The sequence below is a fragment of the Eleutherodactylus coqui genome, chromosome 4 (assembly GCF_035609145.1).
Source record: "Eleutherodactylus coqui strain aEleCoq1 chromosome 4, aEleCoq1.hap1, whole genome shotgun sequence".
Classification (NCBI taxonomy): domain Eukaryota; kingdom Metazoa; phylum Chordata; class Amphibia; order Anura; family Eleutherodactylidae; genus Eleutherodactylus; species Eleutherodactylus coqui.
In genome coordinates, this window is record NC_089840.1 from 240,851,483 (window position 1) to 240,873,951 (window position 22,469).

The following is a 22,469-nucleotide window of genomic DNA, read 5'->3' on the forward strand; positions in this document are numbered from 1 at the left end:
TTTTACAGTAGGATTTCTTTGGAAAGCATTGGTTCTAATAGAGTCAGTTTTTAAACGCACCTATTCATGCATGAAAAAAAGGCTCGCCTGACTGTGCCCTTAAAAATAACATAATAAGCAGCGACACGTCAGTCCTCAGGTTGTGTGTGGAACTGCAGCTCAGCCCCGTTTTCTCAAATGGAACCGAAATGCAATACTGGCTGAAATTCATAGAGATAGAGAATACTGTACAAATGCCTCAGTAAGGATAATGCAGCCGCACATTAAATGTATTATACTCACCAAGGGTAGTAGTATCATCTTCTCAGTGAAGAAACATAAGAGGTAAATAAAAAGGAAAACATTTAAAATGCATTATGCTGACCATGACAATATACAGTGCGGGAAGTGGGGATCAATAAAGGCCTCATTACTAGGTGATAAAAAGTTATCAAACCTCCTATTTTGCCCCATTTTTTTCTGTTTTTCCTTTCACTTTTGTGTGTATCTTTTTAAATACAGTTTTAAATTCCATGAATTGTGCTTTTTTTAGTACAATGTCTCCCAGAATACTGCAGATTTTGCTCAGCAAATCTCCTCCTATATGGTTGACAGAGTTACTACGGTAGAGGAAACATACATGAAAAAGAGAAGAAAACCTCACTATTATGTTAAAAACCAACCTGTTTTAGCTTTAGACTACTTAGAAGGGGTTAATAGCATATCCCCAGTATGGGTCATTAATAACTGATCGGCTGTGGTCCACTGCTCAGGACTTCGGCTGATGAGCTCATTGGCCCCCTGCTATCAGCGTCACAATGCACAGAGGTGTGTAACATGCAAAATCTTGAGTTTCAAAGAAATTCTTCTTTAGAATATAAAAAAATTGGAAAGTGCCATCAGAGATGAGTGTGTGTGTGTATATATATATATATATATATATATATATATATATATATATATATATATATATATATATAAAAATAAGTGTATGTATATATAAATATAATTTTTTTTTTTTTTACAAAAGCCATGGATGATTTTCAGGGAAGGGCTTATATTTAAAGCACTTCCCCAAAAATTCAATGAGGCCGCCGGCAGCAGTGGCAGCCCCATAGAAAGCAATGGGCACGGACCTGTGTTTATGCGTGTTTTTGCATGTACGGGGGCATGCGGTTTTGTGTGCACCTATGTACTCACATAAGCACACTCGTGTGAACAAGGCCTAAGGGCTTCCACAGATGAACATATGCTTAAATGGAGCATATTTGCGCATGAACAAGGGTTGTACGCAGGGTCACACGCTTCATCTTAATTTTTTAAACCTGCCAGAGACTTCTATGGCAACTGTCTATGTAACACGCAGAAAGAGAGGGCAGGTACTATTTTTTTTCTTGCTCACAGGATTTGTGAGTGAGAAACATTCTCATGAGTACGAACCTATTGGAATCAATGGGTTCACATCATCAAGCTTTGCGGGTATGAGTTTCGTGCGTGTAAAATCCTGCGCAAACATGTTTTTATGTTTGAACCCTAAAACATAACACAGATAGACAATCATCCATGGCAGCCATGGGGGAATTAAAACTGAACATCACCCTCAATCTCATCTCTGGGGGGGTTATTCAGGACATCACAATCCTGACTAAGACATTTAACCCCTTGAGTGGCACGCCCGGAAAAGTTCCGTGACGAGCTCCACTGCTCATAGCAACATAGCCCGGAAGATTTCCGGGCTATGTATCACTATGGGAGCTGCAGAGCACAATGCCACAAGCTGTGACAGTGTGCTCTGCCTGCACAGACCCACAGAGAGCAGTGCAAGGGCTTTGAAAAACCAGCAGAAGATATTGCCGACATGTCGGCAATGTCCTGCTTTGTTTACAGGTTGCCATAGAGACCATCGGCTTGTCAGAAGCCAGCCGATGGTCTCTGTGGCAGGGAGAGCTTGGTGCTTGGCTGTCAGAGAACAGCTAGGTACTAGCTCTTACAGCAGAGATCAGAGAAAACCTCCGATCTCTGCTGTGTTAACCCTTTACATGCTGCAGTCTATGTGACTGCAGCATGTAAAGGGCTGTCACTGCAGCATGTAAAGGGCTGTCACCATCGGACCCCTGGAATGTGATCAGGGGTTCTGATGGGTCCCTGTGGAAGTCCCCTAAAGGGACAAAAAAAAAAAAAAATTAAAAAAAAAGTAAAAAAAAAAAAGTAAAAAAATTATTAAAAAAATTTAAAAAAACACTTGTCTCCCTTTACTTTGTAAAAAATCAAAAATACAATCACACATGTGGTATCCATGTGCGTCGTAATGACCCAGAGAAGGAAGTTAATACATTATTTAACCCCTTAATGACATGGCCCCTTTTTTCTTTTTTCCACATTTCTTTTTTTCCTCCCCCCTGTTTAAAAAATCACAACTTGTCCCGCAAAAAACAAGCCCTCATATGGCCATGTCAATGGAAAAATGAAAAAGTTATGGCTCTTGAGACGCAACTGCAAAACTAGTTGAAATTCAATGATTAGACCATTTTAAAAAACCTGCCCTGGTGGGCACGACAGGGTGGTAGGAAACCTGCCACTCAAGGGGTTAAGTGTCGCTGTAAGAATGGACAGCGGTATTTAAAGCCGTGAACAGAGTTATCAGGTGTTGGCTGTCAAAGATGACCGACAACTGCCAAGATCGCCAAAACACAGTTACACCTGATGTGTGCCATACATATACGGTTAGAAAGAGGGTTAACATTTCATCAACGCTTTCTGTTAGTGAATGATAAAAAACAACAATTCTGTTACTTTTCTTTATTTTTTTATTATTATTGTGTGCCGTTCACGCTGCAGCATAAATAACGTTACATTATTCTGTGGATCAGTACAATTACAGCGATACCAAATTTATGTATATTTTTTTCAAAAATAAAAGGCATCTGATCCAAATTTATTCTGTAGCAGAACAACAACCCCAAACATACACTCAATGTTACTAATTAGCTGTCTTTGGCATGAAGAACAAGGAGTCCTGGAAGTGATGATATGGTCCCACAAAGCCCGGATCTCAACATCATCCAGTCTGTCAGGGATTACATGAGGAGACAGAAGGATTTGAGCTGCCTATATCCCCAGAAAATCTGTGATTAGTTCTCCAAGATGTTTGAACCATCTCTCTGCCAAATTCCTTCGAAAACTGTGTACAAGTATACCTAGAAGAACTGATGCTGTTTTGAAGGTAAATCTGATTTTGATTTGATTTCTCCTTAATTGACAAAAACTATTAACCCTTGTTAAAATTCTTAAAGAATTTTTTTCCACGCCTGCCTAAAGGTGACTAACCACTAGAGTCTTTTTTCAGCTGGGAATTCGCTGCGTTTTTTTTTTTTCCAATTGTCAATGGGACTTCCTAATGTTAAAAACGCAAGGCGATGCAACGCAACTTTGGGTTTTTAAAATTAGAAAGTACCATTGACAATTAGAAAAAAAAACCTCAGCGAATTCGCAGCGGAAAAAAACGCTAATGGGTAGTCACCCTCAGAGGCAAATTTCTTAACTCATTTAGCTTAGTAAACCTTTCCCAGTATATTGTACAAACGTTCATTATTACTTACATGCTGTAGTAGGTGCTAGATGAAACATACGTGAGAAAAGAAAAGAAAATAGATAAGTTTATAACTTTGAATGTTGGTAATCACAATACTGACCATGATAAAATGTTGTATATTATAACAGCCATCATCCATTCTGAGGAAGATGTATTAGAATACTTATATATGCTACTCATCTTGTCCATACTGGTTATGAGGAAACAGAAACATTGGCTTTTTATATATTGTGGCACATGTAAAAAGTGTTTTGTGCCACTTTTCTGGTTTAAAAAAGTTGCACATGTTTCTACAAACGGGTATTTGAAAGAAAAGCGGGCAGGGCTTATTGAGAAGGGGGTGTGGCTTTCCTTAAAACAGATTTATGTACAATTCTCGTTCTGGGATGCGCTTAATACATAAAATAGGCCTCATGTATTAAGTACTCCATGTGCCGGTGAACATTATACTAAGCTTGGTGTTGAAAATAATAAGCTTGGTAAATTTTCCCCATTATTTAAAAGGTTGTGCCGTCAGTTAGGGCTCAGTCAGATGAGCACATTTTTTACACATGTATAGGTGCGTGAAAAAAACTCAGAACGCATATAGGGCTTAGTCACATGGGCGTTTTTTTGACCGATTTGTAGATGCACTTCCGATCTGCGTCTATATATACCCAATGCTTTGCAATGGGATCGGTCACATGTCCGTTTTTTATGCGGTTGTGCCAAAAATTATATGACACAATGATTTGCAGAACGCATGTAACTGCGTTCTGCGCAAATCGTTGTTCTTGTATATGCGCTCAATGGGGCCGGCGGCAGCAGCGCCGACCCCATTGAGAACATATAATAAAGATCGTTCTCCTCTGCCACAGCTGTCACAGAGGAGAACGATGTTCTCCCATTGTATTCAATGGAGCCGGCAATACAGCCGGCTCCATTGAAAGCAATGGGCTGCCGGAAAACGCTGTATTAATTTTCAGGGAAGGGCTTAAAATATAAGCCCTTCCCTGAAAAAGCACATGTATACTCAGTGTGCTTTCATGAATGGGTGACTGAGTGCTGCCTCTGATTCGCTGAGGGCTGTGACCAATTAGAGGCAGCCCATTCAGCAGGCAGGGATTTCAAATCCCTGCCTGCTGAATACTACAGAAAGCAGTTTAGGAGAAGAGCAGGCTGGACGCGGCTGATCTCCAGCAGCTGCAAAAAGGTGAGTATATATTATTTTTTACACTTATTTGGATCCTTTTCAGGGAAGGGCTTATATTTGAAGCCCTTCCCCAAAAATTAATACAGCGCTTGCCAGCAGCCCATTGCTTTCAATGGAGCCGGCTGTATTGCCGGCTCCATTAAATTCAACAGGCGAACATCGTTCTCCTCTGCCACAGCTGTCGCACAGCTGTGGCAGAGGATAGCGGGCAGTGCCCATGTGACTGAGCCCTCTGAGCTGATAAACGCTGCTAGCAGCGTTTTTTTCAGCCATGACGCTGGCTTCAGTCACGCGTTCTTTTGGCGCACCAGTTTTGCTCACAAAAAAATCACGCAAAAAAACACCCGTGTGACTGAGTCCGTGTGAAAAACATGTGAACGAAGCTTCAGATGTGTTTTTAATTTGTGTGTGGTCACACAATGGTATAATCACACATAAATAGTGCAGCCCCATTGAAAGCAATGGGAGAGGATCACTTTTCCCTGCGGCAGCTGTGACAGCTGCAGCTGGGAATTCCTTGGGTGTAAAACCTCTGGATGCTGTCACATCCAGTAGTTTCAGCTTGTTGGCGATAGGGCATAGTGAGCAGATCGCTCTCCTCTGCCACTGCTGTGACAGCTGTGGAAGGGGATTCCTTCATCCCCGTGGGGAGTCCCCTTATCACTGAACACTGGCTATGATTGGTCATAGCTCTCAGCCAAACAGAGATAGCGCTTCCAGGAGGCAGGTGATGTATTATTATTTGCTTCCTGCAGCTAGGGTTTATTTAAAGGCGTTCTGTCACTAAAAAAGAAAAATGCTCTACTTATCTATTCCTCCCCCATCAGTCTACTAACTAGATCTTCACCTCCCTTATCTTCTCCTGTCTCCTGCAGTCTGTGGGCTCACTTCACCTTCAGCTGCCTGATTCTGCTCCTTCCTGTGAGGTTATGTACATTTGGTTGGCAGTCTGCCAATGTACGTTATGTCACAGTTCACAGGCCAGCAGGAGGACAGAATATCTTCTTCAGAGATTGCTCATGCGAGCTGTCTCTGAAATAGATTACAATTCCTTCCTAGGCAGTGAAGCTACAGCACAGGGATGTGACCTTCACTGACCCATCAGGAAGAAGTTTGTAATTAAGCAGCCTTCATAACAAGCCGGGCCCATCCTGCAGTGAGCTGATCTGGGGCACTGGAGAAGCTCAACCAGAAGATGTGATAAGGAGACAGACAGGGAAGGAATAGGTATGTTTAGATAATTTTTCTTTTAATGATAAAACCCCTTTAAGGGCTTTTACAGTAGGATTTCTTTGGAAAGCATTGGTTCTAATAGAGTCAGTTTTTAAACGCACCTATTCATGCATGAAAAAAGGCTCGCCTGACTGTGCCCTTAAAAATAACATAATAAACAGCGACACGTCAGTCCTCAGGTTGTGTGTGGAACTGCAGCTCAGCCCCGTTTTCTCAAATGGAACCGAAATGCAATACTGGCTGAAATTCATAGAGATAGAGAATACTGTACAAATGCCTCAGTAAGGATAATGCAGCCGCACATTAAATGTATTATACTCACCAAGGGTAGTAGTATCATCTTCTCAGTGAAGAAACATAAGAGGTAAATAAAAAGAAAAACATTTAAAATGCATTATGCTGACCATGACAATATACAGTGCGGGAAGTGGGGATCAATAAAGGCCTCATTACTAGGTGATAAAAAGTTATCAAACCTCCTATTTTGCCCCATTTTTTTCTGTTTTTCCTTTCACTTTTGTGTGTGTCTTTTTTAAATACAGTTTTAAATTCCATGAATTGTGCTTTTTTTAGTACAATGTCTCCCAGAATACTGCAGATTTTGCTCAGCAAATCTCCTCCTATATGGTTGACAGAGTTACTACGGTAGAGGAAACATACATGAAAAAGAGAAGAAAACCTCACTATTATGTTAAAAAAGAACCTGTTTTAGCTTTAGACTACTTAGAAGGGGTTAATAGCATATCCCCAGTATGGGTCATTAATAACTGATCGGCTGTGGTCCACCGCTCAGGACTTTGGCTGATCAGCTCATTGGCCCCCTGTTATCAGCGTCACAATGCACAGAGGTGTGTAACATGCAAAATCTTGAGTTTCAAAGAAATTCTTCTTTAGAATATAAAAAAATTGGAAAGTGCCATCAGAGATGAGTGTGTGTGTGTGTATATATATATATATATATATATATATATATAAGTGTGTGTGTATATATATATATATGTATATATATATATATAAATAAGTGTATGTATATATATATATATATAATTTTTTTTTTTTTTACAAAAGCCATGGATGATTTTCAGGGAAGGGCTTATATTTAAAGCACTTCCCCAAAAATTCAATGAGGCCGCCGGCAGCAGTGGCAGCCCCATAGAAAGCAATGGGCACGGACCTGTGTTTATGCGTGTTTTTGCATGTACGTGGGCGTGCGGTTTTGTGTGCACCTATGTACTCACATAAGCACACTCGTGTGAACAAGGCCTAAGGGCTTCCAAGTACCATTGACAATTGGAAAAAAGAACCTCAGCGAATTCGCAGCGGAAAAAAACGCTAATGGGTAGTCACCCTCAGAGGCAAATTTCTTAACTCATTTAGCTTAGTAAACCTTTCCCAGTATATTGTACAAACGTTCATTATTACTTACATGCTGTAGTAGGTGCTAGATGAAACATACGTGAGAAAAGAAAAGAAAATAGATAAGTTTATAACTTTGAATGTTGGTAATCACAATACTGACCATGATAAAATGTTGTATATTATAACAGCCATCATCCATTCTGAGGAAGATGTATTAGAATACTTATATATGCTACTCATCTTGTCCATACTGGTTATGAGGAAACAGAAACATTGGCTTTTTATATATTGGGGCACATGTAAAAAGTGTTTTGTGCCACTTTTCTGGTTTAAAAAAGTTGCACATGTTTCTACAAACGGGTATTTGAAAGAAAAGCGGGCAGGGCTTATTGAGAAGGGGGTGTGGCTTTCCTTAAAACAGATTTATGTACAATTCTCGTTCTGGGATGCGCTTAATACATAAAATAGGCCTCATGTATTAAGTACTCCATGTGCGGGTGAACATTATACTAAGCTTGGTGTTGAAAATAATAAGCTTGGTAAATTTTCCCCATTATTTAAAAGGTTGTGCCGTCAGTTAGGGCTCAGTCAGATGAGCACATTTTTTACACATGTATAGGTGCGTGAAAAAAACTCAGAACGCATATAGGGCTTAGTCACATGGGCGTTTTTTTGACCGATTTGTAGATGCACTTCCGATCTGCGTCTATATATACCCAATGCTTTGCAATGGGATCGGTCACATGTCCGTTTTTTATGCGGTTGTGCCAAAAATTATATGACACAATGATTTGCAGAACGCATGTAACTGCGTTCTGCGCAAATCGTTGTTCTTGTATATGCGCTCAATGGGGCCGGCGGCAGCAGCGCCGACCCCATTGAGAACATATAATAAAGATCGTTCTCCTCTGCCACAGCTGTCACAGAGGAGAACGATGTTCTCCCATTGTATTCAATGGAGCCGGCAATACAGCCGGCTCCATTGAAAGCAATGGGCTGCCGGAAAACGCTGTATTAATTTTCAGGGAAGGGCTTAAAATATAAGCCCTTCCCTGAAAAAGCACATGTATACTCAGTGTGCTTTCATGAATGGGTGACTGAGTGCTGCCTCTGATTCGCTGAGGGCTGTGACCAATTAGAGGCAGCCCATTCAGCAGGCAGGGATTTCAAATCCCTGCCTGCTGAATACTACAGAAAGCAGTTTAGGAGAAGAGCAGGCTGGACGCGGCTGATCTCCAGCAGCTGCAAAAAGGTGAGTATATATTATTTTTTACACTTATTTGGATCCTTTTCAGGGAAGGGCTTATATTTGAAGCCCTTCCCCAAAAATTAATACAGCGCTTGCCAGCAGCCCATTGCTTTCAATGGAGCCGGCTGTATTGCCAGCTCCATTAAATTCAACAGGCGAACATCGTTCTCCTCTGCCACAGCTGTCGCACAGCTGTGGCAGAGGATAGCGGGCAGTGCCCATGTGACTGAGCCCTCTGAGCTGATAAACGCTGCTAGCAGCGTTTTTTTCAGCCATGACGCTGGCTTCAGTCACGCGTTCTTTTGGCGCACCAGTTTTGCTCACAAAAAAATCACGCAAAAAAACACCCGTGTGACTAAGTCCGTGTGAAAAACATGTGAACGAAGCTTCAGATGTGTTTTTAATTTGTGTGTGGTCACACAATGGTATAATCACACATAAATAGTGCAGCCCCATTGAAAGCAATGGGAGAGGATCACTTTTCCCTGCGGCAGCTGTGACAGCTGCAGCTGGGAATTCCTTGGGTGTAAAACCTCTGGATGCTGTCACATCCAGTAGTTTCAGCTTGTTGGCGATAGGGCATAGTGAGCAGATCGCTCTCCTCTGCCACTGCTGTGACAGCTGTGGAAGGGGATTCCTTCATCCCCGTGGGGAGTCCCCTTATCACTGAACACTGGCTATGATTGGTCATAGCTCTCAGCCAAACAGAGATAGCGCTTCCAGGAGGCAGGTGATGTATTATTATTTGCTTCCTGCAGCTAGGGTTTATTTAAAGGCGTTCTGTCACTAAAAAAGAAAAATGCTCTACTTATCTATTCCTCCCCCATCAGTCTACTAACTAGATCTTCACCTCCCTTATCTTCTCCTGTCTCCTGCAGTCTGTGGGCTCACTTCACCTTCAGCTGCCTGATTCTGCTCCTTCCTGTGAGGTTATGTACATTTGGTTGGCAGTCTGCCAATGTACGTTATGTCACAGTTCACAGGCCAGCAGGAGGACAGAATATCTTCTTCAGAGATTGCTCATGCGAGCTGTCTCTGAAATAGATTACAATTCCTTCCTAGGCAGTGAAGCTACAGCACAGGGATGTGACCTTCACTGACCCATCAGGAAGAAGTTTGTAATTAAGCAGCCTTCATAACAAGCTGGGCCCATCCTGCAGTGAGCTGATCTGGGGCACTGGAGAAGCTCAACCAGAAGATGTGATAAGGAGACAGACAGGGAAGGAATAGGTATGTTTAGATAATTTTTCTTTTAATGACAAAACCCCTTTAAGGGCTTTTACAGTAGGATTTCTTTGGAAAGCATTGGTTCTAATAGAGTCAGTTTTTAAACGCACCTATTCATGCATGAAAAAAAGGCTCGCCTGACTGTGCCCTTAAAAATAACATAATAAACAGCGACACGTCAGTCCTCAGGTTGTGTGTGGAACTGCAGCTCAGCCCCGTTTTCTCAAATGGAACCGAAATGCAATACTGGCTGAAATTCATAGAGATAGAGAATACTGTACAAATGCCTCAGTAAGGATAATGCAGCCGCACATTAAATGTATTATACTCACCAAGGGTAGTAGTATCATCTTCTCAGTGAAGAAACATAAGAGGTAAATAAAAAGGAAAACATTTAAAATGCATTATGCTGACCATGACAATATACAGTGCGGGAAGTGGGGATCAATAAAGGCCTCATTACTAGGTGATAAAAAGTTATCAAACCTCCTATTTTGCCCCATTTTTTTCTGTTTTTCCTTTCACTTTTGTGTGTATCTTTTTAAATACAGTTTTAAATTCCATGAATTGTGCTTTTTTTAGTACAATGTCTCCCAGAATACTGCAGATTTTGCTCAGCAAATCTCCTCCTATATGGTTGACAGAGTTACTACGGTAGAGGAAACATACATGAAAAAGAGAAGAAAACCTCACTATTATGTTAAAAAAGAACCTGTTTTAGCTTTAGACTACTTAGAAGGGGTTAATAGCATATCCCCAGTATGGGTCATTAATAACTGATCGGCTGTGGTCCACCGCTCAGGACTTTGGCTGATCAGCTCATTGGCCCCCTGTTATCAGCGTCACAATGCACAGAGGTGTGTAACATGCAAAATCTTGAGTTTCAAAGAAATTCTTCTTTAGAATATAAAAAAATTGGAAAGTGCCATCAGAGATGAGTGTGTGTGTGTATATATATATATATATATATATATAAGTGTGTGTGTATATATATATATATATATATATATATATATAAATAAGTGTATGTATATATATATATATAATTTTTTTTTTTTTTACAAAAGCCATGGATGATTTTCAGGGAAGGGCTTATATTTAAAGCACTTCCCCAAAAATTCAATGAGGCCGCCGGCAGCAGTGGCAGCCCCATAGAAAGCAATGGGCACGGACCTGTGTTTATGCGTGTTTTTGCATGTACGTGGGCGTGCGGTTTTGTGTGCACCTATGTACTCACATAAGCACACTCGTGTGAACAAGGCCTAAGGGCTTCCAAGTACCATTGACAATTGGAAAAAAGAACCTCAGCGAATTCGCAGCGGAAAAAAACGCTAATGGGTAGTCACCCTCAGAGGCAAATTTCTTAACTCATTTAGCTTAGTAAACCTTTCCCAGTATATTGTACAAACGTTCATTATTACTTACATGCTGTAGTAGGTGCTAGATGAAACATACGTGAGAAAAGAAAAGAAAATAGATAAGTTTATAACTTTGAATGTTGGTAATCACAATACTGACCATGATAAAATGTTGTATATTATAACAGCCATCATCCATTCTGAGGAAGATGTATTAGAATACTTATATATGCTACTCATCTTGTCCATACTGGTTATGAGGAAACAGAAACATTGGCTTTTTATATATTGTGGCACATGTAAAAAGTGTTTTGTGCCACTTTTCTGGTTTAAAAAAGTTGCACATGTTTCTACAAACGGGTATTTGAAAGAAAAGCGGGCAGGGCTTATTGAGAAGGGGGTGTGGCTTTCCTTAAAACAGATTTATGTACAATTCTCGTTCTGGGATGCGCTTAATACATAAAATAGGCCTCATGTATTAAGTACTCCATGTGCGGGTGAACATTATACTAAGCTTGGTGTTGAAAATAATAAGCTTGGTAAATTTTCCCCATTATTTAAAAGGTTGTGCCGTCAGTTAGGGCTCAGTCAGATGAGCACATTTTTTACACATGTATAGGTGCGTGAAAAAAACTCAGAACGCATATAGGGCTTAGTCACATGGGCGTTTTTTTGACCGATTTGTAGATGCACTTCCGATCTGCGTCTATATATACCCAATGCTTTGCAATGGGATCGGTCACATGTCCGTTTTTTATGCGGTTGTGCCAAAAATTATATGACACAATGATTTGCAGAACGCATGTAACTGCGTTCTGCGCAAATCGTTGTTCTTGTATATGCGCTCAATGGGGCCGGCGGCAGCAGCGCCGACCCCATTGAGAACATATAATAAAGATCGTTCTCCTCTGCCACAGCTGTCACAGAGGAGAACGATGTTCTCCCATTGTATTCAATGGAGCCGGCAATACAGCCGGCTCCATTGAAAGCAATGGGCTGCCGGAAAACGCTGTATTAATTTTCAGGGAAGGGCTTAAAATATAAGCCCTTCCCTGAAAAAGCACATGTATACTCAGTGTGCTTTCATGAATGGGTGACTGAGTGCTGCCTCTGATTCGCTGAGGGCTGTGACCAATTAGAGGCAGCCCATTCAGCAGGCAGGGATTTCAAATCCCTGCCTGCTGAATACTACAGAAAGCAGTTTAGGAGAAGAGCAGGCTGGACGCGGCTGATCTCCAGCAGCTGCAAAAAGGTGAGTATATATTATTTTTTACACTTATTTGGATCCTTTTCAGGGAAGGGCTTATATTTGAAGCCCTTCCCCAAAAATTAATACAGCGCTTGCCAGCAGCCCATTGCTTTCAATGGAGCCGGCTGTATTGCCGGCTCCATTAAATTCAACAGGCGAACATCGTTCTCCTCTGCCACAGCTGTCGCACAGCTGTGGCAGAGGATAGCGGGCAGTGCCCATGTGACTGAGCCCTCTGAGCTGATAAACGCTGCTAGCAGCGTTTTTTTCAGCCATGACGCTGGCTTCAGTCACGCGTTCTATTGGCGCACCAGTTTTGCTCACAAAAAAATCACGAAAAAAAACACCCGTGTGACTGAGCCCGTGTGAAAAACATGTGAACGAAGCTTCAGATGTGTTTTTAATTTGTGTGTGGTCACACAATGGTATAATCACACATAAATAGTGCAGCCCCATTGAAAGCAATGGGAGAGGATCACTTTTCCCTGCGGCAGCTGTGACAGCTGCAGCTGGGAATTCCTTGGGTGTAAAACCTCTGGATGCTGTCACATCCAGTAGTTTAAGCTTGTTGGCGATAGGGCATAGTGAGCAGATCGCTCTCCTCTGCCACTGCTGTGACAGCTGTGGAAGGGGATTCCTTCATCCCCGTGGGGAGTCCCCTTATCACTGAACACTGGCTATGATTGGTCATAGCTCTCAGCCAAACAGAGATAGCGCTTCCAGGAGGCAGGTGATGTATTATTATTTGCTTCCTGCAGCTAGGGTTTATTTAAAGGCGTTCTGTCACTAAAAAAGAAAAATGCTCTACTTATCTATTCCTCCCCCATCAGTCTACTAACTAGATCTTCACCTCCCTTATCTTCTCCTGTCTCCTGCAGTCTGTGGGCTCACTTCACCTTCAGCTGCCTGATTCTTCTCCTTCCTGTGAGGTTATGTACATTTGGTTGGCAGTCTGCCAATGTACGTTATGTCACAGTTCACAGGCCAGCAGGAGGACAGACTATCTTCTTCAGAGATTGCTCATGCGAGCTGTCTCTGAAATAGATTACAATTCCTTCCTAGGCAGTGAAGCTACAGCACAGGGATGTGACCTTCACTGACCCATCAGGAAGAAGTTTGTAATTAAGCAGCCTTCATAATAAGCTGAGCCCATCCTGCAGTGAGCTGATCTGGGGCACTGGAGAAGCTCAACCAGAAGATGTGATAAGGAGACAGACAGGGAAGGAATAGGTATGTTTAGATAATTTTTCTTTTAATGACAAAACCCCTTTAAGGGCTTTTACAGTAGGATTTCTTTGGAAAGCATTGGTTCTAATAGAGTCAGTTTTTAAACGCACCTATTCATGCATGAAAAAAAGGCTCGCCTGACTGTGCCCTTAAAAATAACACAATAAGCAGCGACACGTATGTCCTCAGGTTGTGTGTGGAACTGCAGCTCAGCCCCGTTTTCTCAAATGGAACCGAAATGCAATACTGGCTGAAATTCATAGAGATAGAGAATACTGTACAAATGCCTCAGTAAGGATAATGCAGCCGCACATTAAATGTATTATACTCACCAAGGGTAGTAGTATCATCTTCTCAGGGAAGAAACATAAGAGGTAAATAAAAAGGAAAACATTTAAAATGCATTATGCTGACCATGACAATATACAGTGCGGGAAGTGGGGATCAATAAAGGCCTCATTACTAGGTGATAAAAAGTTATCAAACCTCCTATTTTGCCCCATTTTTTTCTGTTTTTCCTTTCACTTTTGTGTGTATCTTTTTAAATACAGTTTTAAATTCCATGAATTGTGCTTTTTTTAGTACAATGTCTCCCAGAATACTGCAGATTTTGCTCAGCAAATCTCCTCCTATATGGTTGACAGAGTTACTACGGTAGAGGAAACATACATGAAAAAGAGAAGAAAACCTCACTATTATGTTAAAAACCAACCTGTTTTAGCTTTAGACTACTTAGAAGGGGTTAATAGCATATCCCCAGTATGGGTCATTAATAACTGATCGTCTGTGGTCCACCGCTCAGGACTTTGGCTGATCAGCTCATTGGCCCCCTGCTATCAGCGTCACAATGCACAGAGGTGTGTAACATGCAAAATCTTGAGTTTCAAAGAAATTCTTCTTTAGAATATAAAAAAGTTGGAAAGTGCCATCAGAGATGAGTGTGTGTATATATATATATATAAGTGTATGCATATATATATATATAATTTTTATTTTTTTTACAAAAGCCATGGATGATTTTCAGGGAAGGGCTTATATTTAAAGCACTTCCCCAAAAATTCAATGAGGCCGCCGGCAGCAGTGGCAGCCCCATAGAAAGCAATGGGCACGGACCTGTGTTTATGCGTGTTTTTGCATGTACGTGGGCGTGCGGTTTTGTGTGCACCTATGTACTCACATAAGCACACTCGTGTGAACAAGGCCTAAGGGCTTCCAAGTACCATTGACAATTGGAAAAAAGAACCTCAGCGAATTCGCAGCGGAAAAAAACGCTAATGGGTGGTCACCCTCAGAGGCAAATTTCTTAACTCATTTAGCTTAGTAAACCTTTCCCAGTATATTGTACAAACGTTCATTATTACTTACATGCTGTAGTAGGTGCTAGATGAAACATACGTGAGAAAAGAAAAGAAAATAGATAAGTTTATAACTTTGAATGTTGGTAATCACAATACTGACCATGATAAAATGTTGTATATTATAACAGCCATCATCCATTCTGAGGAAGATGTATTAGAATACTTATATATGCTACTCATCTTGTCCATACTGGTTATGAGGAAACAGAAACATTGGCTTTTTATATATTGTGGCACATGTAAAAAGTGTTTTGTGCCACTTTTCTGGTTTAAAAAAGTTGCACATGTTTCTACAAACGGGTATTTGAAAGAAAAGCGGGCAGGGCTTATTGAGAAGGGGGTGTGGCTTTCCTTAAAACAGATTTATGTACAATTCTCGTTCTGGGATGCGCTTAATACATAAAATAGGCCTCATGTATTAAGTACTCCATGTGCCGGTGAACATTATACTAAGCTTGGTGTTGAAAATAATAAGCTTGGTAAATTTTCCCCATTATTTAAAAGGTTGTGCCGTCAGTTAGGGCTCAGTCAGATGAGCACATTTTTTACACATGTATAGGTGCGTGAAAAAAGCTCAGAACGCATATAGGGCTTAGTCACATGGAGCGTTTTTTTGACCGATTTGTAGATGCACTTCCGATCTGCGTCTATATATACCCAATGCTTTGCAATGGGATCGGTCACATGTCCGTTTTTTATGCGGTTGTGCCAAAAATTATATGACACAATGATTTGCAGAACGCATGTAACTGCGTTCTGCGCAAATCGTTGTTCTTGTATATGCGCTCAATGGGGCCGGCGGCAGCAGCGCCGACCCCATTGAGAACATAGAATAAAGATCGTTCTCCTCTGCCACAGCTGTCACAGAGGAGAACGATGTTCTCCCATTGAATTCAATGGAGCCGGCAATACAGCCGGCTCCATTGAAAGCAATGGGCTGCCGGAAAACGCTGTATTAATTTTCAGGGAAGGGCTTAAAATATAAGCCCTTCCCTGAAAAGCACATGTATACTCAGTGTGCTTTCATGAATGGGTGACTGAGTGCTGCCTCTGATTCGCTGAGGGCTGTGACCAATTAGAGGCAGCCCATTCAGCAGGCAGGGATTTCAAATCCCTGGCTGCTGAATACTACAGAAAGCAGTTTAGGAGAAGAGCAGGCTGGACGTGGCTGATCTCCAGCAGCTGCAAAAAGGTGAGTATATATTATTTTTTACACTTATTTGGATCCTTTTCAGGGAAGGGCTTATATTTGAAGCCCTTCCCCAAAAATTAATACAGCGCTTGCCGGCAGCCCATTGCTTTCAATGGAGCCGGCTGTATTGCCGGCTCCATTAAATTCAACAGGCGAACATCGTTCTCCTCTGCCACAGCTGTCGCACAGCTGTGGCAGAGGATAGCGGGCAGTGCCCATGTGACTGAGCCCTCTGAGCTGATAAACACTGCTAGCAGCGTTTTTTTCAGCCATGACGCTGGCTTCAGTCACGCGTTCTTTTGGCGCACCAGTTTTGCTCACAAAAAAATCATGCAAAAAAACACCCGTGTGACTGAGCCCGTGTGAAAAACATGTGAACGAAGCTTCAGATGTGTTTTTAATTTGTGTGTGGTCACACAATGGTATAATCACACATAAATAGTGCAGCCCCATTGAAAGCAATGGGAGAGGATCACTTTTCCCTGCGGCAGCTGTGACAGCTGCAGCTGGGAATTCCTTGGGTGTAAAACCTCTGGATGCTGTCACATCCAGTAGTTTCAGCTTGTTGGCGATAGGGCATAGTGAGCAGATCGCTCTCCTCTGCCACTGCTGTGACAGCTGTGGAAGGGGATTCCTTCATCCCCGTGGGGAGTCCCCTTATCACTGAACACTGGCTATGATTGGTCATAGCTCTCAGCCAAACAGAGATAGCGCTTCCAGGAGGCAGGTGATGTATTATTATTTGCTTCCTGCAGCTAGGGTTTATTTAAAGGCGTTCTGTCACTAAAAAAGAAAAATGCTCTACTTATCTATTCCTCCCCCATCAGTCTACTAACTAGAACTTCACCTCCCTTATCTTCTCCTGTCTCCTGCAGTTGTGGGCTCACTTCACCTTCAGCTGCCTAATTCTTCTCCTTCCTGTGAGGTTATGTACATTTGGTTGGCAGTCTGCCAATGTACGTTATGTCACAGTTCACAGGCCAGCAGGAGGACAGAATATCTTCTTCAGAGATTGCTCATGCGAGCTGTCTCTGAAATAGATTACAATTCCTTCCTAGGCAGTGAAGCTAAAGCACAGGGATGTGACCTTCACTGACCCATCAGGAAGAACTTTGTAATTAAGCAGCCTTCATAACAAGCAGGGCCCATCCTGCAGTGAGCTGATCTGGGGCACTGGAGAAGCTCAACCAGAAGATGTGATAAGGAGACAGACAGGGAAGGAATAGGTATGTTTAGATAATTTTTCTTTTAATGACAAAACCCCTTTAAGGGCTTTTACAGTAGGATTTCTTTGGAAAGCATTGGTTCTAATAGAGTCAGTTTTTAAGCGCACCTATTCATGCATGAAAAAAAGGCTCGCCTGACTGTGCCCTTAAAAATAACATAATAAACAGCGACACGTATGTCCTCAGGTTGTGTGTGGAACTGCAGCTCAGCCCCGTTTTCTCAAATGGAACCGAAATGCAATACTGGCTGAAATTCATAGAGATAGAGAATACTGTACAAATGCCTCAGTAAGGATAATGCAGCCGCACATTAAATGTATTATACTCACCAAGGGTAGTAGTATCATCTTCTCAGTGAAGAAACATAAGAGGTAAATAAAAAGGAAAACATTTAAAATGCATTATGCTGACCATGACAATATACAGTGCGGGAAGTGGGGATCAATAAAGGCCTCATTACTAGGTGATAAAAAGTTATCAAACCTCCTATTTTGCCCCATTTTTTTCTGTTTTTCCTTTCACTTTTGTGTGTATCTTTTTAAATACAGTTTTGAATTCCATGAATTGTGCTTTTTTTAGTACAATGTCTCCCAGAATACTGCAGATTTTGCTCAGCAAATCTCCTCCTATATGGTTGACAGAGTTACTACGGTAGAGGAAACATACATGAAAAAGAGAAGAAAACCTCACTATTATGTTAAAAACCAACCTGTTTTAGCTTTAGACTACTTAGAAGGGGTTAATAGCATATCCCCAGTATGGGTCATTAATAACTGATCGGCTGTGGTCCACCGCTCAGGACCTCGGCTGATCAGCTCATTGGCCCCCTGCTATCAGCGTCACAATGCACAGAGGTGTGTAACATGCAAAATCTTGAGTTTCAAAGAAATTCTTTAGAATATAAAAAAATTGGAAAGTGCCATCAGAGATGAGTGTGTGTGTATATATACATATATATATATATATATATATATATATATATATATATATATATATATATATATATATATAAATAAGTGTATGTATATATATATATATAATTTTTTTTTTTTTTTACAAAAGCCATGGATGATTTTCAGGGAAGGGCTTATATTTAAAGCACTTCCCCAAAAATTCAATGAGGCCGCCGGCAGCAGTGGCAGCCCCATAGAAAGCAATGGGCACGGACCTGTGTTTATGCGTGTTTTTGCATGTACGTGGGCGTGCGGTTTTGTGTGCACCTATGTACTCACATAAGCACACTCGTGTGAACAAGGCCTAAGGGCTTCCAAGTACCATTGACAATTGGAAAAAAGAACCTCAGCGAATTCGCAGCGGAAAAAAACGCTAATGGGTGGTCACCCTCAGAGGCAAATTTCTTAACTCATTTAGCTTAGTAAACCTTTCCCAGTATATTGTACAAACGTTCATTATTACTTACATGCTGTAGTAGGTGCTAGATGAAACATACGTGAGAAAAGAAAAGAAAATAGATAAGTTTATAACTTTGAATGTTGGTAATCACAATACTGACCATGATAAAATGTTGTATATTATAACAGCCATCATCCATTCTGAGGAAGATGTATTAGAATACTTATATATGCTACTCATCTTGTCCATACTGGTTATGAGGAAACAGAAACATTGGCTTTTTATATATTGTGGCACATGTAAAAAGTGTTTTGTGCCACTTTTCTGGTTTAAAAAAGTTGCACATGTTTCTACAAACGGGTATTTGAAAGAAAAGCGGGCAGGGCTTATTGAGAAGGGGGTGTGGCTTTCCTTAAAACAGATTTATGTACAATTCTCGTTCTGGGATGCGCTTAATACATAAAATAGGCCTCATGTATTAAGTACTCCATGTGCCGGTGAACATTATACTAAGCTTGGTGTTGAACATAATAAGCTTGGTAAATTTTCCCCATTATTTAAAAGGTTGTGCCGTCAGTTAGGGCTCAGTCAGATGAGCACATTTTTTACACATGTATAGGTGCGTGAAAAAAACTCAGAACGCATATAGGGCTTAGTCACATGGGCGTTTTTTTGACCGATTTGTAGATGCACTTCCGATCTGCGTCTATATATACCCAATGCTTTGCAATGGGATCGGTCACATGTCCGTTTTTTATGCGGTTGTGCCAAAAATTATATGACACAATGATTTGCAGAACGCATGTAACTGCGTTCTGCGCAAATCGTTGTTCTTGTATATGCGCTCAATGGGGCCGGCGGCAGCAGCGCCGACCCCATTGAGAACATATAATAAAGATCGTTCTCCTCTGCCACAGCTGTCACAGAGGAGAACGATGTTCTCCCATTGTATTCAATGGAGCCGGCAATACAGCCGGCTCCATTGAAAGCAATGGGCTGCCGGAAAACGCTGTATTAATTTTCAGGGAAGGGCTTAAAATATAAGCCCTTCCCTGAAAAGCACATGTATACTCAGTGTGCTTTCATGAATGGGTGACTGAGTGCTGCCTCTGATTCGCTGAGGGCTGTGACCAATTAGAGGCAGCCCATTCAGCAGGCAGGGATTTCAAATCCCTGCCTGCTGAATACTACAGAAAGCAGTTTAGGAGAAGAGCAGGCTGGACGTGGCTGATCTCCAGCAGCTGCAAAAAGGTGAGTATATATTATTTTTTACACTTATTTGGATCCTTTTCAGGGAAGGGCTTATATTTGAAGCCCTTCTCCAAAAATTAATACAGCGCTTGCCGGCAGCCCATTGCTTTCAATGGAGCCGGCTGTATTGCCGGCTCCATTAAATTCAACAGGCGAACATCGTTCTCCTCTGCCACAGCTGTCGCACAGCTGTGGCAGAGGATAGCGGGCAGTGCCCATGTGACTGAGCCCTCTGAGCTGATAAACACTGCTAGCAGCGTTTTTTTCAGCCATGACGCTGGCTTCAGTCACGCGTTCTTTTGGCGCACCAGTTTTGCTCACAAAAAAATCATGCAAAAAAACACCCGTGTGACTGAGCCCGTGTGAAAAACATGTGAACGAAGCTTCAGATGTGTTTTTAATTTGTGTGTGGTCACACAATGGTATAATCACACATAAATAGTGCAGCCCCATTGAAAGCAATGGGAGAGGATCACTTTTCCCTGCGGCAGCTGTGACAGCTGCAGCTGGGAATTCCTTGGGTGTAAAACCTCTGGATGCTGTCACATCCAGTAGTTTCAGCTTGTTGGCGATAGGGCATAGTGAGCAGATCGCTCTCCTCTGCCACTGCTGTGACAGCTGTGGAAGGGGATTCCTTCATCCCCGTGGGGTGTCCCCTTATCACTGAACACTGGCTATGATTGGTCATAGCTCTCAGCCAAACAGAGATAGCGCTTCCAGGAGGCAGGTGATGTATTATTATTTGCTTCCTGCAGCTAGGGTTTATTTAAAGGCGTTCTGTCACTAAAAAAGAAAAATGCTCTACTTATCTATTCCTCCCCCATCAGTCTACTAACTAGAACTTCACCTCCCTTATCTTCTCCTGTCTCCTGCAGTTGTGGGCTCACTTCACCTTCAGCTGCCTAATTCTTCTCCTTCCTGTGAGGTTATGTACATTTGGTTGGCAGTCTGCCAATGTACGTTATGTCACAGTTCACAGGCCAGCAGGAGGACAGAATATCTTCTTCAGAGATTGCTCATGCGAGCTGTCTCTGAAATAGATTACAATTCCTTCCTAGGCAGTGAAGCTACAGCACAGGGATGTGACCTTCACTGACCCATCAGGAAGAAGTTTGTAATTAAGCAGCCTTCATAACAAGCTGGGCCCATCCTGCAGTGAGCTGATCTGGGGCACTGGAGAAGCTCAACCAGAAGATGTGATAAGGAGACAGACAGGGAAGGAATAGGTATGTTTAGATAATTTTTCTTTTAATGACAAAACCCCTTTAAGGGCTTTTACAGTAGGATTTCTTTGGAAAGCATTGGTTCTAATAGAGTCAGTTTTTAAGCGCACCTATTCATGCATGAAAAAAAGGCTCGCCTGACTGTGCCCTTAAAAATAACATAATAAACAGCGACATGTCATTCCTCAGGTTGTGTGTGGAACTGCAGCTCAGCCCCGTTTTCTCAAATGGAACCGAAATGCAATACTGGCTGAAATTCATAGAGATAGAGAATACTGTACAAATGCCTCAGTAAGGATAATGCAGCCGCACATTAAATGTATTATACTCACCAAGGGTAGTAGTATCATCTTCTCAGTGAAGAAACATAAGAGGTAAATAAAAAGGAAAACATTTAAAATGCATTATGCTGACCATGACAATATACAGTGCGGGAAGTGGGGATCAATAAAGGCCTCATTACTAGGTGATAAAAAGTTATCAAACCTCCTATTTTGCCCCATTTTTTTCTGTTTTTCCTTTCACTTTTGTGTGTATCTTTTTAAATACAGTTTTGAATTCCATGAATTGTGCTTTTTTTAGTACAATGTCTCCCAGAATACTGCAGATTTTGCTCAGCAAATCTCCTCCTATATGGTTGACAGAGTTACTACGGTAGAGGAAACATACATGAAAAAGAGAAGAAAACCTCACTATTATATTAAAAACCAACCTGTTTTAGCTTTAGACTACTTAGAAGGGGTTAATAGCATATCCCCAGTATGGGTCATTAATAACTGATCGGCTGTGGTCCACCGCTCAGGACTTCGGCTGATCAGCTCATTGGCCCCCTGCTATCAGCGTCACAATGCACAGAGGTGTGTAACATGCAAAATCTTGAGTTTCAAAGAAATTCTTCTTTAGAATATAAAAAAATTGGAAAGTGCCATCAGAGATGAGTGTGTGTATATATATATATATATATATATATATATATATATATATATATATAAATAAGTGTATGTATATATATGTATCACTTTTTTTTTTTTTTTACAAAGCCCATGGATGATTTTCAGGGAAGGGCTTATATTTAAAGCACTTCCCCAAAAATTCAATGAGGCCGCCGGCAGCAGTGGCAGCCCCATAGAAAGCAATGGGCACGGACCTGTGTTTATGTGTGTTTTTGCATGTACGTGGGCGTGCGGTTTTGTGTGCACCT

General features: G+C 41.5%; 1 protein-coding gene across 1 annotated transcript in view; it reads right to left on the reverse strand.

Annotated features, from left to right (window-relative positions):
* Positions 1-7,414: 7,414 nt before the first annotated feature.
* SPADH (spermadhesin family member) overlaps positions 7,415-22,469 on the reverse strand; it is a 46,455-nt gene continuing 31,400 nt past the window's right edge. Inside the window, exons 7-10 of the mRNA XM_066601678.1 lie at positions 21,601-21,618; positions 15,031-15,045; positions 13,998-14,015; positions 7,415-7,437 (exon numbers count right to left, since the gene is read on the reverse strand). Coding sequence (XP_066457775.1) covers positions 7,415-7,437; positions 13,998-14,015; positions 15,031-15,045; positions 21,601-21,618 — 74 coding nt within the window. The remainder of the gene's footprint in view (positions 7,438-13,997; positions 14,016-15,030; positions 15,046-21,600; positions 21,619-22,469) is intronic.